The 13,638-nt window shown below is 50.7% G+C and overlaps 1 protein-coding gene across 2 annotated transcripts in view; it reads left to right on the top strand.

Moving 5' to 3' along the window:
• The window catches only part of ITGA11 (integrin subunit alpha 11), a 128,541-nt gene that overhangs the window by 92,338 nt on the left and 22,565 nt on the right, over positions 1-13,638 (top strand). For both annotated transcript variants that reach the window (XM_057543338.1, XM_057543337.1), the window contains exons 12-17: positions 2,195-2,343; positions 5,513-5,653; positions 5,906-6,109; positions 6,986-7,116; positions 11,456-11,622; positions 13,007-13,149. In XM_057543338.1, coding sequence (XP_057399321.1) covers positions 2,195-2,343; positions 5,513-5,653; positions 5,906-6,109; positions 6,986-7,116; positions 11,456-11,622; positions 13,007-13,149 — 935 coding nt within the window. The remainder of the gene's footprint in view (positions 1-2,194; positions 2,344-5,512; positions 5,654-5,905; positions 6,110-6,985; positions 7,117-11,455; positions 11,623-13,006; positions 13,150-13,638) is intronic.

Genomic DNA, 13,638 nt, shown 5'->3' on the forward strand with positions numbered 1-13,638 from the left:
ATCAAGGCAGAAGTCAGTTCCCATTTAAGTACCTTAGAGTGGTCGTAAAAAGAAAAGCATGAATCGTTGACCTGATGGTGATAGGTCCCAGCTGTGAGGCCTTAACCTGACAGATCCCAGTCACCTCTAGCTCTGCAGGAGCAGGGCCTCCACCATCCACGCTGAGGCCCTTCTGCCATGGCCTTTCTGAAAGGGCTGAACCAGAACGAAGGGAGCAGGGGGCGAATGCCCAGGGCTCCCATTGTCTGTGAGTCCTTCTGAGTTTCTGAACTGAGTCCACCAGCTGTGAAGTTACTCATCACTGATGCAGCCTCGGACTCCACTTCTCCGTGAACGTGGGCCATCCAGAGTTGGCAGTGGATTTCTCTGCAGTGGGAAGGTCACTCCTCCTCCCAGAAGATCCTGGGGGCGCAGAGCCAGGATGATGGGCCTTCATGAGGCCCAACGGTCTCACCTTAACTATAGTCACCGCCTTGGGTGTGAGTCCTGAGGGAGTGCCTTTCTCTTGCTCCTCCTCCTCCCTCTGGGGGTTCGTGCAGTGAGGGCAGTCTGGAAGACTGGTCTCTGGAAGATTCCTCCCGATGTGCCCCAGGGGAGAGGGGGAGTTTGGGGAAGGAGACAGGCCGGCCAGGCTCTCCGCCTCCACACTGGGGAAGCTTATGGACTTCTGGCCACGGGTCCTCCTGTCAGGCCTTCAGGGAGGCTTGTCCAGCTTTCGGGGGGGCCCCACCTGCTGGTCCAGGAGCCACATGGGAACTGAAACCACTGCCAGCAGATGGCTGGGAAGCAGGAAGCTCTCTCTCAGCGCAGCTTGGAGCTTTGAGAGTCAGCCCACGCCTGCCCCCAGGACACTCAGCCCCCAAGACCTTCCCACCACCACCGTCCCTCCTTCTGAGGAAGCCCAAATGCCCAGGGCCAACTGAGAACATTTTCAGTAGTGCCACTGAGCGCTCAACTCAGAAGAAACCTTTGCTCCACACCACAAGCCTAACCCCGCCCTACCCTCAATACACGGCCACGTTAGCCACCCGCCATGGGATATCTTGGTCTCACCTACCTTTCAAGCTCCACTTCCCAGAATACATTTCCAAGAGTCAAACACGGTGTGTCTGGAACCAGAGTAGCCCACCCTACTGCACCCACCCTCCCGGCCACTGCATCGGCTCCTCTGTGCATCCCGCAGCCAGACCGGAAGCAACTGGTGACCTGAGAGACAGTGTTACCCACAAACACACAGGCGCACTCACGTGCATGGGCACGAGCGTGCACACACACACGCAGGCACACACACATGGCAGGAGACATGCATTCCCCAGAAACCGCCCAGGAACTGCCAACAAGGCCTGACATCCATCTAAAGACTGGGATCCATGATCCAGTTGCCTGGCAGAAAGTGAGACTCTCGGCTTTGCACACCTTCCAGGGCCCCACTTTCAGGAGAGTTGCCTGAAGATGCTGCACAGTCACCCCCCAGAGCTGGGCGCTCGACTGGAAATTCACAGTGATCAGGCACCAATCCCAAGAACACGGATTGGTGGCCTTTCCCAAAGAGCCTCTGGGTTTCCATCTCTTTCTCTTTTGAGTGCACTGAAAGAAGCCTAGTCACTCCCTCTTTTGAGTTTGCAAAGCTCTGGGGCTGCAGGAATCCCTGAGACTCCATCTAAGTGCCCCGAGCGGAGCAGTTCCTCGCCTCTGCACAGCCAACTCTTCAGTTTTCGGTGGACCACTTAGCAGGGGGTTCCGGTAAAGAAGGGGACACTGGTTGATCCCCAGAGAGACTGTCGGTGGGGATCAAAAACAAAGCCTGCCCAATATAAAAAGAAATGTGGCTAGGGTTTGCCTTTCTCTTTCCTCCCTGTTCCGTCATGCACTCACCTGTGAGGCAGGTGAAGCATGTGATGTGCATGTTCCAGGTCAGCAATGCCTATTAGTGGCCCCACCTGGCTTCCTTGATGCCTCCAAGCAGTGGGTGGGCGCAGTGAGTTCTCCCCACCCTTCACCGGCCCTGCCTCTTCCAGGCCTCCTCAGCTGCGCCGGGGAACTACCGCTCTGTGGTATCACATCTGCTCGGCCTGGTCTGAACGCTCTCCGTTCAGCGGCCAGTCCTCAGCGGCACAGCTGAGCCGCACACAGGGCCCTGGTGAGGTCTGCCAGGCCACGGGGCCAGAGACCAGCCTGTTTTCTCCCGTGGCAGGGTACACAGTCACATCGGTCGTGTCCTCCAGGCAGGGGCGGGTGTACGTGGCCGGAGCGCCCCGGTTCAACCACACAGGCAAAGTCATCCTGTTCACTATGCACAACAACCGGAGTCTCACCATCCACCAGGCCCTGCAGGGCGAGCAGGTAACGCAGGGGAGGCTGGGGGCAGGGCAGACGGGTGGGACAGAGGGGAAGGTGGGGCTGGAGGGGACTGCAGCTCAGCTCTTCCCTCTCAGGACTGTCCACAGACCCACCAACGTCCTTCCTGGTTGGGGGTATACGCCTCCTTCACACCCGCCTTAGAGCTGATGCTCCTTCCCCAGGAAGCCAGGCCTGGTCCCTGCCGCAGCAAGAGAACCCAGGAGAATTCGCTTGCCCGCACTTCATGGAGCCCTTGTCTCTGGTGCCTTGTCCCCGACCTCTGCCCCCAACTACCAGCCTCTTTCTGGTCGTGTCTAGAGTTCAGGGCCAGAGACAGCATCCAGGCTATAGCTTCCCAGCTTGGGCTGCCAGGGCCCGTAGGCATCCTGAAGGGGCACTCGTGTTCCTCAAGCCACCTTGGCGCGACCAGAAGTGAGAGGAGTCATGCCTCCACCCATAGCGCGGCCCCATGGGTTCACCAAGATGCCAACTTCTTTCCTTTCCCGGACTGGGCACAATGCAGAACTATACAGCTGCCAATGTCACCGCCCCGGATGTGGTGGGCAACCAGGGCTGTGCTGCTGAGAGTCTCGTGTTGGATGGTCATGAATGCAAGCTGGAAAGCTATGATAAGAGTCAATGATGGTGAAAAGATCAGAAAACAGGGTTCTGATCCAAGTCATTTCAATAGCCCAGGAAAACTGTGGTCCTGAGAAGCAACATAGCTTTTCCAAGGTTATAGGGTAGATTCACGGCTGGGTCAAGTTCAGAATCCAGGACTCTTGGTGGGGCTGTCTACATTATGCTACCTCCTGACCCCCAACAATCCCCAAACCAGGCCATGGCCCCTCCTGCCTGGCAGCATCCAGCACCCATCGTACCCTGGGCCTGAGCTGAGCCCTGTCCAGGCCCTTACTGTTATTCTTGGCTCACCTCTGGCCCTCCAGAGCCTGGGAACAGCCCTGTCTCCTGCGTTTTCTACTGCCCTTGGCCTGTCACCATGAGGACCTTTTCTTCACCGGGTCAAACCTAAATCCCTCTAGCTACAGGGAGCCATCCTTCCACCATTCCTCTTCCCATCCCAGGGCACTGGTAGACCCGGGCACTGCTCTGGCCCCAGCTTCCACCCTGCCCGCCCACACTGTACCCAGGGCTGGCTCTGTCGGGAATCCTAGGCTAGACCTTGAGGGTGGAAGGGAATTCGCTGATGAATTTATGACATTTATACTGCCTGGTTCCACCTCCAACATCCGAATGAGAAACCGCAGCGCTGAAGGCAGCTAAGTTAAGTGGATTCCAAATCACCATGACCCACATAGCTGAGGCCACATGTTTAGACAGGGTCTCCCTCCGCCTCCCTCTTCGCTCTCTGTCTGCCTCTTAATTACTTCATGTGGACACATCTCTTCCCCCCCTACCCCGTGTTTATGATTTCCTTTTTCCCTCTTCTGTATTTTTATCGTTCTCCTCGGTTAAATGCTTTTAATGCTTGAGGATAAATTTCTTCTGAAAACACCCTAAGCCAGGGCGGGAGAATCACTGGCTCGAGTGTCAGATGGATCAGAGTTCCAACCCAGTTTGGCTGTGACCAGCCTTCTGACCTTGGGCAAGTGACTTGAACTCTCTGAGCTTCAGTTCCTTCCCTGTAAAATAAGGACAATAATCTCTCCCAAGATAGCGTGAGGCTCACACAAGCTAACCTGAGTCTGTAAAGCGTCTCACACAGGGCCTGTCCTTGGGAAGGGCTCCTCTTCTCTCCTGAGCCACCCCTTGCTCCTATAAACATTTACTGAGTACCTCCTGCGTGCCAGGCACGGCACCCACGCCTGGAGGGAACAAGACAGTCACAGCTCCCACTGTCCAGAGGCGCTGGTGGAGGGAGCCCGGGGCCGGGGGCAGGAGCACGGGGCTGGGGGAGCATGGAGGAGGGACCATTGCAGTGAGTGGAGTAGGGAAGGGCAGGGGTGCTTCTAACAGGCAGTGACCTGAAGGACGATAGACATTACCGGGAGAGATGGGAGGGGAGAGGGTACAGGTCAAAGGAAAGTATGTGCAGGGGGCAGCTGGGAACCCAGCTGGAGCCGGGGGGCCTCTGGAGAAGAGAAATCCCTTGGTATGTCAGAAGGGGATGTGGGAGCCAGAGGGTAGGGGCCAGAGGCTGGTCTAGGAAGGTCACACTGAAGAGTTTGGACATTTTCCCCCAAAGCAAGGAAGCGGCATGGTCAGCTGCTGGAGGCCACTCATCTCCCCGCAGTGGTGGGCTGGAGGGGCCATCCTGGAGGGGGTGGGGCTTTGGAAGGTGCCTCACATGGGGGAGAAGCATCGGAGGAGGCGGGAAGTAGATGGATTCAGGACATGTTTGGCATCCACCAGGTGGACTTGCGGGGAGACTGCAGGTGGGAGAGGTGGAGGGTGGAGCCAGGGAGGACCCTTAGGTTTCTAACCGAGTGGTCAGATGGTGCTCTCACAGAAGGGGGGAACACGGCACCCATGGTGGGAGAGGAACACAGTAAGTGCTCAAATACTGAAAAGAAATCATAAGTCACCACCCAAGGTGCTAAGCCCAGAGTTATTTGGAATATAAAAAATTGAAAATGAGCTAAATGTCCAGCAACAGAGGATTGATTAAATACATTTGGCACACGTGTAATTTGGAATATTATAGAATCACCAATGATCATGTTGTAGGAAAAAAATATAACACGTCGGAGAAAATACTCATGATCCATTGTTCTATTTAAAAAATCAGAATATATAAACTATACATCCAGCCTGATCCCAGATTGTAAAACTAAAACCACACACACACACACACACACACACACCCCGTAGAGAAACAGTCCAGAGGAAAAATATACTGAAACATCCATGGTATAGTTGGTTGTTTGGACCGTGGGTGACTTTTATTTTCTTCTTCATATGTTGCTTTTATTTTGCTCACTTTTTGCCATTATAATGTATCACTTACAGAATAAGTGGCAATCAATAAAATTAAATAATGGAAAGCCGAGTGGGGGTGGGATGGATAACAGAAGGAGAAAAGAGGGAGGGACCTTCTCATTTGTGCAGCAAAAATTCTGAGTCAAAGGCTGTGCTCAGTTTCCATCCACTGGCGAGCAGAGGCCTCTCAGTAGCCCAGCCCCACGCCCCTCTCCCCATCCCTGTGCCGCAGATAGGCTCTTACTACGGGAGCGAGATCACCTCGGTGGACGTCGATGGCGACGGTGTGACTGACGTCCTGCTGGTGGGCGCACCCATGTACTTCAGCGAGGGCGGAGAGCGGGGCAGGGTGTACATCTACAACCTGAGACAGGTACGGAGCGTGGAGGCTGGCCAGCTTTCCAGGGGCACCTGATCCCTGCCTTGATCAGGTGTCCACGCGGGAACTGGGAGGCCGGGGCCTGCCTGTGGAGCCGGGGAGGATGGGAACCTCTTCTGTCATTGGGCTTATATAGCAGGAGAGAAATGGGGAAACGCAGAGGGGATGCTGCAGGCCAGAGGGGGTCACGACCCAGAGAGCCCTCGCCAAGTCCCCCTGAGCCTTTTCCTGCCACTGGTTTCGCAGAACCGGTTTGTTTACGATGGAACACTGAAGGATTCCCACAGTTACCAGAATGCCCGATTCGGCTCCTCCATCGCCTCGGTTCAGGACCTCAATCAAGATGCCTACAACGATGTGGTGGTGGGAGCCCCTCTGGAGGACAGCCACAGAGGAGTCATCTATGTCTTCCACGGCTTCCAGGGCAGCATCCTAAAGACACCGAAGCAGGTAATGCCCCCCCTCCCCAGTAGATGGATGGGGCTAGGACTTGGAGTCCTGGTAGCTCACGCCCTGTCCTCACACAGGAAAAGAGAACTTGCCTCAAATCGAAATTTTGAAATGGGTGCATTTGTCTTCAAGCCCTTCCCATCACCCCTTTGGATACCCTCTCCCTGCTTAACTTTATCCCCCCAGCAACAGCAACAAAATCCCAAGGACCCGAACCTCACTGGCCCTCATATGTATTCATGCAATTGACTACACGTGGAGAACGCCTGTTTGGGCTCCTCTTCTCTGGAAGTGCCTCAGGCTGGAAACAGTGCTCTTCCTAAAAGTGACCCATCCCAAGTCCCCTTAGGTCATCACTTTTGCCTACCTATTTTATTAGTAAGATATACCACAGTTAGAGATAATGATGGGTTACCTGCCAGGTAATGCGTATTTACACCCAGTGGGGAATTCTTTTTTTTTTAAATTGAAGTGTAGTTGATGTACAATATAAGTTACAACACAGTGGTTCACAATTTTTAAAGGTTATACTCCATGTATAGTTATTATAAAATATTGGCTATATTCCCTGTGTTGTACAATATATCCTCATAGCTTATTTATTGTATACATAATAGTTTGTACCTCTTTATCCCCTACCCCTATCTTGCCCCTCCCCCTTCCCTCTTCAGTGGGGAACACTTTTATGACACACTATTTTAATCCAAAAGAATGACTTAATGGCAGGAATTTCAGGTGCCATAATGGACCAGGAGAGGAGATAGCTTTGGGCCGGGGAAGCTTCCTGATGATTTCAAACAGGTTGTCTCCAGGGCTCCCAATTGTATCTACCCCTTAGGGTGCCCATGCCCAGCTCTTTCCTTCCACTCCCTGCAGAGAATCGCTGCCTCAGAGCTGGCTCCAGGCCTCCAGTATTTTGGCTGCAGCATCCATGGGCAATTGGACCTCGACGAGGATGGGCTTGTGGACCTGGCTGTGGGCGCCCTTGGCAACGCCGTGATTTTGTGGTTGGTTTCCCGTTTTTCTTGACTCTTGGGCTCTCCTGAGGGTCATGATGGATCCAGGGTTTAAAAGATATGCTTTAGGATCTTTGTCTCTTGTGTTTAATCACTGTGAGCCAAATTCACCCTGTTCTTATCCCATTGTGACTACAAATTTCCTTTTTATGGAATCACTGTAAGTTATTTTGAAGTCCAAATCCCTCTTCTCAGTGGACTGCTAAGATTTTAGAGAAATTTAGTGGCTAAAAGCCCCTCTTAGAATTTTTCCTAAAAGTTCTGGCTACTTGGTTATTTCTTCCACTTAGCTTCTAAAGCTACTTTAAAGGACAGACTGAGGATATTCTTATCAGCTGGGAGGATCTCCTTTCTACCCCAGTGTGAGAGAGGATTTCTTTCCTCCAAACCCCATCTGACCCCTGGTTTCCTTTTTCAGGGCCTCATTTCTGCACCATTCCATCAGATATTTGTCATACATTTGCACTTAGGGTCTCTACGTAGCAATGGTCTACAGCTTTAAAAAAAAGGGGGGCGGGGCGCTTTCTAAAAGTCCATCTAAATATTTTACCATGTGATGTGTCAGATACTTTTTGAACCAAAAAAAATTTTAATTTGAGCTAGTTTTTTATATGTTGATACTTTTCATTATAAATACAATAACTTAAAGAAAATTTGTAAAATAAATCACTCAGAGTTTCATCACCTTAACATTACCACTATTAACATTTTGGTATATTTCCCTACCAGCCTATTTCCACCTGCATATAATTTTATATAAACGCAATCACATTGTTCATACAACTTAAGAAAGACATTAAACAGAGATATCCTATGACTTCACAGGGAGAATCTTCATGTGTTTGGTCCTCAGAATATTACGATCCAGTCGGGAAATGTCTTAATCCAAGTTCCCAAGAAAACAGAGCCTGAGGCTAAAGCTTCTGCGCCTGTGCCCTGGAAGGGGCTTCAGCCCCAGGGGCGGAAGTGAGGGTCCAGGGAAACTGAAACAGGAAAAGAGGAGAGAGATACGAGAGGTCGTTAGTTACTGAAGGAGCTGCAGCCTCACGCCTGGGGCAGCTCCCTGCTCCAGCATCTCCAGAGAGGAAGGAATACAGCCTCTGCTTCCTGCAACAGTCCCTTAGGGGAGCAATGGGGAGCAGCGTATCTGCAGGCTCCTCATGTCCCCCTGTGCCATGGCCAAAGCATCAGCTGCCCCACGCCTCCAGGTGGTGTCCCCTGGCCCTCTAGGCAAGCAGGGTCTCTGCGGGTCCAGCACCGGCTCCACGGCCTCTCCTTGAAGGTCTGCTCTGCAGGTGGGGCTCTTAGGTCTTTGGTAGCAACAGCAGCTTGGGCTAAATGTATTCACTGCGTTGCAATTCAGGTGAACAAGACCCAGGGTAGGGGGTAGACATGGCCTCTGGGGTCTGTAGGGCGACACATAAACTAAGTCCTTTACAGGAAGCAAGGTATATGCACACACACATCAAAAGAATCAGTCTCACAGAAAGGACTCAATCAAGCCCTAGCTTGTGAGGTCTAAACCTAAATGCTACCTGAGTAGTGCTGAAACTGGGGGCTGGAGCCCTCTGGGAAGTCTTCATAGTCAAACTCCATGGATCTCAAACATGACTACCCTTAGGATCACCTGGGAGCTTTTAAAACTCATTGCCCAGGTTTTACCCAGATCACTGAAAGCAGAATTTCTAGGGCAGGGGCCCAGGCAGCAGTAATTTTTAAAGACTCTCAGGTGTTTGTTTCCAAACAGAAGGCGTTCTCACTTACCTGCTTTGGTTCTCACAATTCCCCATCAGAGAGATCGTGTGACCTGCCCAGTGGAGCCAAGACTCAAACCCGTCCTTCTCACTCCACAGCACAGAGGCGCCATCCCTCTTCCACTAAGAAGAGCAGAGTATTAGCACAGATACTCACGCTAAAAGTCTGAAGCATCTAAAACACACTACACTTATTTCTTTTTACATAAATGCATAGTTTGGAGAGGCATTATTTCCCTTCCCTAACTCTGATTGACTTAGACAATAGAAGTGTAAATTTGCATTTCCTTGGCTGCCTGGATGGGGCAGTGTTGGGATGGATGGCTCGGGGCAGGTTTCTAGAACAATGAGTTGTTCTCTACTTTGGCTGCACATTGGAAACACCTGGGGTGCTTTAACACCCACGCTCTCCAAAGTGTGGTCCAGAGACCAACAGCACTAGCATCACCTGAGAGCTTGCTAGAAATGCTGGATCTGCATTTTAACCAGAGCCACAGGAAATACGCAAATGTATTAAAATCTGAGAAGCACTGCTTTAAGACATGGTGATGCCTATTCTTGTTTGATCTGACCTGGAGAGCAACTTGGGCATCAGGATGTTTTTAATTTAATTTTTATTTTATATTGGAGTATAGTTGATTTACAATGTTGTACAGGTGTACAGCAAAGTGATTCCATTATATATATACATATATCTATTCTTTTTCAGATTCTTTTCCCATATAGGTTATTACAGAATATTGAGTAGAGTTCCCTGTGCTATACAGTAGGTCCTTGTTGATTATCTATTTTATATGTTGTAGTGTGTATATGTTAATCCCAAACTCCTCTAATTTATCCCTCCCCCCACCTTTCCCCTTTGGTAACCATAAATTTGTTTTCAAAGTCTGTGAGTCTGTTTCTGTTTTGTAAATAAATTCCTTCGTATCACTTTTTAAGATTCCACATATAAGTGATATCACATGATATTTGTCTTTCTCTGACTGACTTCACTTAGTATGATAATCTCCAGGTCCATCCATGTTGCTGCAAATGGCATTATTTCATTCTTTTTTATGGATGAGTAATATTCCATTGTATATATGTACCACATCTTCTTTATCCATTCATCAGTCAATGGACATCTAGGTTGCTTCCATAGCTTGGCTATTGTAAATAGTGCTGCAGTGAATATTGGGGTGCATGTATCTTTTCAAATCATTGTTTTCTCTGGATATATGCCCAGGAGTGGGATTGCTGGATCATATGATAGTTCTATTTTTAGTTTTTTAAGGAACCTCCATACTGTTCTCCATAGTGACTGTACCAATTTACATTCCCACCAGTAGTGTAGGAGGGTTCCCTTTTCTCCATACCCTTTCCAGCATTTATTGTTTGCAGACTTTTTGATCATGGTCATTCTGACTGTTGTGAGGTGATACCTCATTGTAGTTTTGATTTGCACTTCTCTAATAATTAGCAATGTTGAACATCTTTTTGGCCATCCATATGTCTTCTTCGGAGAAATGTCTATTTAGGTCTTCTGCCCATTTATTGATTGGGTTGTTTGTTTTTTTGATATTGAGCTGCATGAGCTGCTTGTATATTTTAGAGATTAATCCCTTGTCGGTTGCTTCTTTTGCAAATATTTTCTCCCATTCTGTGGGTTGTCTTTTTGTTTATGGTTTCCTTTGCTGTGCAAAAGCTTTTAAGTTTAATTAGGTCCCACTTGTTTATTTTTGTTTTTATTTTCATTACTCTAGGAGGTGGATCCAGAAAGATATTGCTGTGATTTATGTCAAAGAGTGTTTTGTCTATGTTTTCCTCTAAGAGTTTTATAGTGTCTGGTCTTACATTTAGGTCTTTAATCCATTTTGAATTTATTTTTGTGTATGGTGTTAGAGAATGTTCTGGTTTTATTCTTTTGCATGTAGCTGTCCAGTTTTCCCAGCACCACTTATTGAAGAGACTGTCTTTTCTCCATTGTATATTCTTGCCTCCTTTGTCATAGATTAATTGACCATAGGTGCGTGAGTTTATTTCTGGGCTTTCTATCCTGTTCCATTGATCTATATTTCTGTTTTTGTGCCAGCCCCATACTGTTTTGATTACTGTAGCTTTGTAGTATAGTCTGAAGTGAGGGAGCCTGATTCCTCCAGCTCTGTTTTGCTTTCTCAGGATTGCTTTGGCTTTTGGGGGTCTTTTGTTTTTCCATACAAATTTTAAAATGTTTTGTTCTCGTTCGGGCATCAGGATTTTTTAAAGCGCTCCAGATTACTCTGATGTACATGCAGGGTTGAAGTGATGAGAAGGCAAAAGGATGTCAGTATGGTCTGCAGCAAGCACAGCCCCTAGGAAAATGATGAAGGGCTGCCTCAAGGGGCTGTGAGGTTGCTTAGCCTGCCCTTCATCCACCTGTACACTTTTTTTGCCCACTCCTGTGACACCTGGACCCCCTCCCTGCACGCCCCACCACTGCCTCACCCCCAGTGGGGGTTTTACAGATCCCGTTCCATCTGGCTCTCCACCTTTCCCTGGGTCCCAGCAGAGCAGCCTTGTACCCCGCCCAACCCCTGCTACTCTCCCTCCTCCTGCAGGTCCCGCCCTGTGGTTCAGATCAATGCCAGCCTCCACTTTGAGCCGTCCAAGATCAACATCTTTCACAGGGATTGCAAACGCAGCGGCAGAGACGCCACCTGCCTGGCAGCCTTCCTCTGCTTCTCACCCGTCTTCCTGGCACCTCATTACCAAACTTCAACAGTTGGTAAATCAAGCCCCTCCCCACTTCCCCAGCTCCAATCTCTCCCCCATGGACTTTGCATTCACTCTGTTTCTAAACCTGGGCTTTTGCTGAAATGGGTTTTAAGTGCCAGGTCACACCTAGAGCCACATTTGATGATTTCTAGATGCCCATTCAATGCTCTGATTCCAGGGGGCAGAGAGGGGATCTCATGCCACGGTGAGGATGGCAGTGAGCAGTGGTGACCAACGTGGGAGAGGTTGGGGAAGAAGGAAATAGTCAGAGACGGTGTTTGGATCAGAACAGGGGACTGGAAGCAGTGGAACAGTCTGGGGTGTGTAAGCTGTGAAGTCAGATTCAGAGAAAGAGTCAGACGCAGGAGGGGGAGCTAGTAACCAGGGGGTCAGGCAGATGAAGACCCGAGTAGCAGTGGTCATTGCTCAGAGTAGGCGTGAGTCCACAGCAGGGCAGTTTCCTTCTGAGGGTCCATCACTCCCAGCCAAGGCTGAGATCAGACACCTGTTCATGACAGCCCTGGGCCCAGGCAGCCCCAGCAAGTGGCAGCTACAGGTTCCAGGACCAGGTTAGACCTGTGCAGGAAATTGGGACCACAGAGAGCTTCTCAGCCAAGGAGCAGGACCGACCAGATGATTAAAACACGGGTGTCCCAGAAGGAAGATGAGAACAAAGGCAGGCCTGGGTGGTTGTGTCCTTCTTTCAACTTCTTTCTATGATAGGAGAATGATGCCAAGAACCTGGTGCACCCACAGTGCTGCTGGGGTACCGGAGAAGGGGCTGAGCCTTTCCAGCATTTAGCAAAAGATCAGCCTAGTTGAAGGGGAGGAGGCTGCAGGCCTTAAACCCCAGAACAGCCTTAGGTTTGAGGAGCTGGTGGGCAGGACCTGGCCAGCCCTCCCTAGTGTGATGGGAACTGTCACCTGCAGAGGCTCGGACCCAGACCTGACGGGATCCCAGAGCCAAGGACGAGGCCCGGGAAGGTGATGGGAGAGGTGGAGAGGTGTGTTGACTCCAGGAGTGGCTCAAATGGAAGCATCACCCTGACCCCTCATCCTGTCTCCTCTCCTCTTCCACTGCGTTCACTCTCCCCTCCATCTCTTCCTCTTTCTTTATCCCTTACTGTCACCTCCATCTTCTTTTCTCCTCCTTCTGCCTCCCTCTTCTCTTTAGTTCCTTCCTTTACCCTTTCTCACTGTATCACTCGCTCTCTGTGTGGGAGTTTCCTGCCTACACTGAGCCTTGCAAGGGGAGAGGAGCAGCACTTCCCCTGGCCAGCCTGGAGGGCTTCCTGGAGGAGGATGACTTTCCAAAGGCTATTTTTAAAGAGAGGCAAACAGTCTTCGATGGAAATGTGGCTCCACCTCCATGGCTTGCCCTCTCCTTCCTCTAGGCATCAGGTATAACGCCACCATGGATGAGAGGCGGTACACGCCGCGGGCCCACCTGGATGAGGGCGGGGACCGGTACACCAACAGAGCTGCCCTGCTCTCCTCCAGCCAGGAACACTGTGAGCGGATCAATTTCCATGTCCTGGTGAGCCAGATGCCCAGCAGCCCCACCCACAGAGCCCAAGCTTCTCCAGGAAGGGGACGGAGCTGGAGGAGGTGCTGCCGTGGGAGAGGCAGAGAGCTCAGCTGGTGCGAGGCTGGTTCTGAGCCCCCAGCAGACCTCAGGAGGCCAGGAAGGGGGCAGTGTCCTGGACCTTGGCCATCCCATACTCATGCCCCAGAGCAAAGACCACTGGGACACACTACTTCCCACCTCACTGTACCCTCCTCTGAAATCTCTTCTTTGCCAGCTCTCAGATGCCCACCACTTCTTAAGCAGGGGGTGAAATTCAAGGAGGGAGGTGGGCTCAATGATGTCTAGCAGAGAGGACGGCGGTCAGCCAGCCAGGGCCATGGCTCAGAAGGAAGGGATAAGCAGGCATCAGCTAATAATGAAGACCAGATAAGGTGGACCAGTGGCATGGACAGGCTTGGGGGGAGGAAGAGAGAGATGCCAGACTGGCAGAGGGGGAGA

This window comes from Balaenoptera acutorostrata, chromosome 3, assembly GCF_949987535.1.
Source record: "Balaenoptera acutorostrata chromosome 3, mBalAcu1.1, whole genome shotgun sequence".
NCBI classification, from domain to species: Eukaryota; Metazoa; Chordata; class Mammalia; order Artiodactyla; family Balaenopteridae; genus Balaenoptera; species Balaenoptera acutorostrata.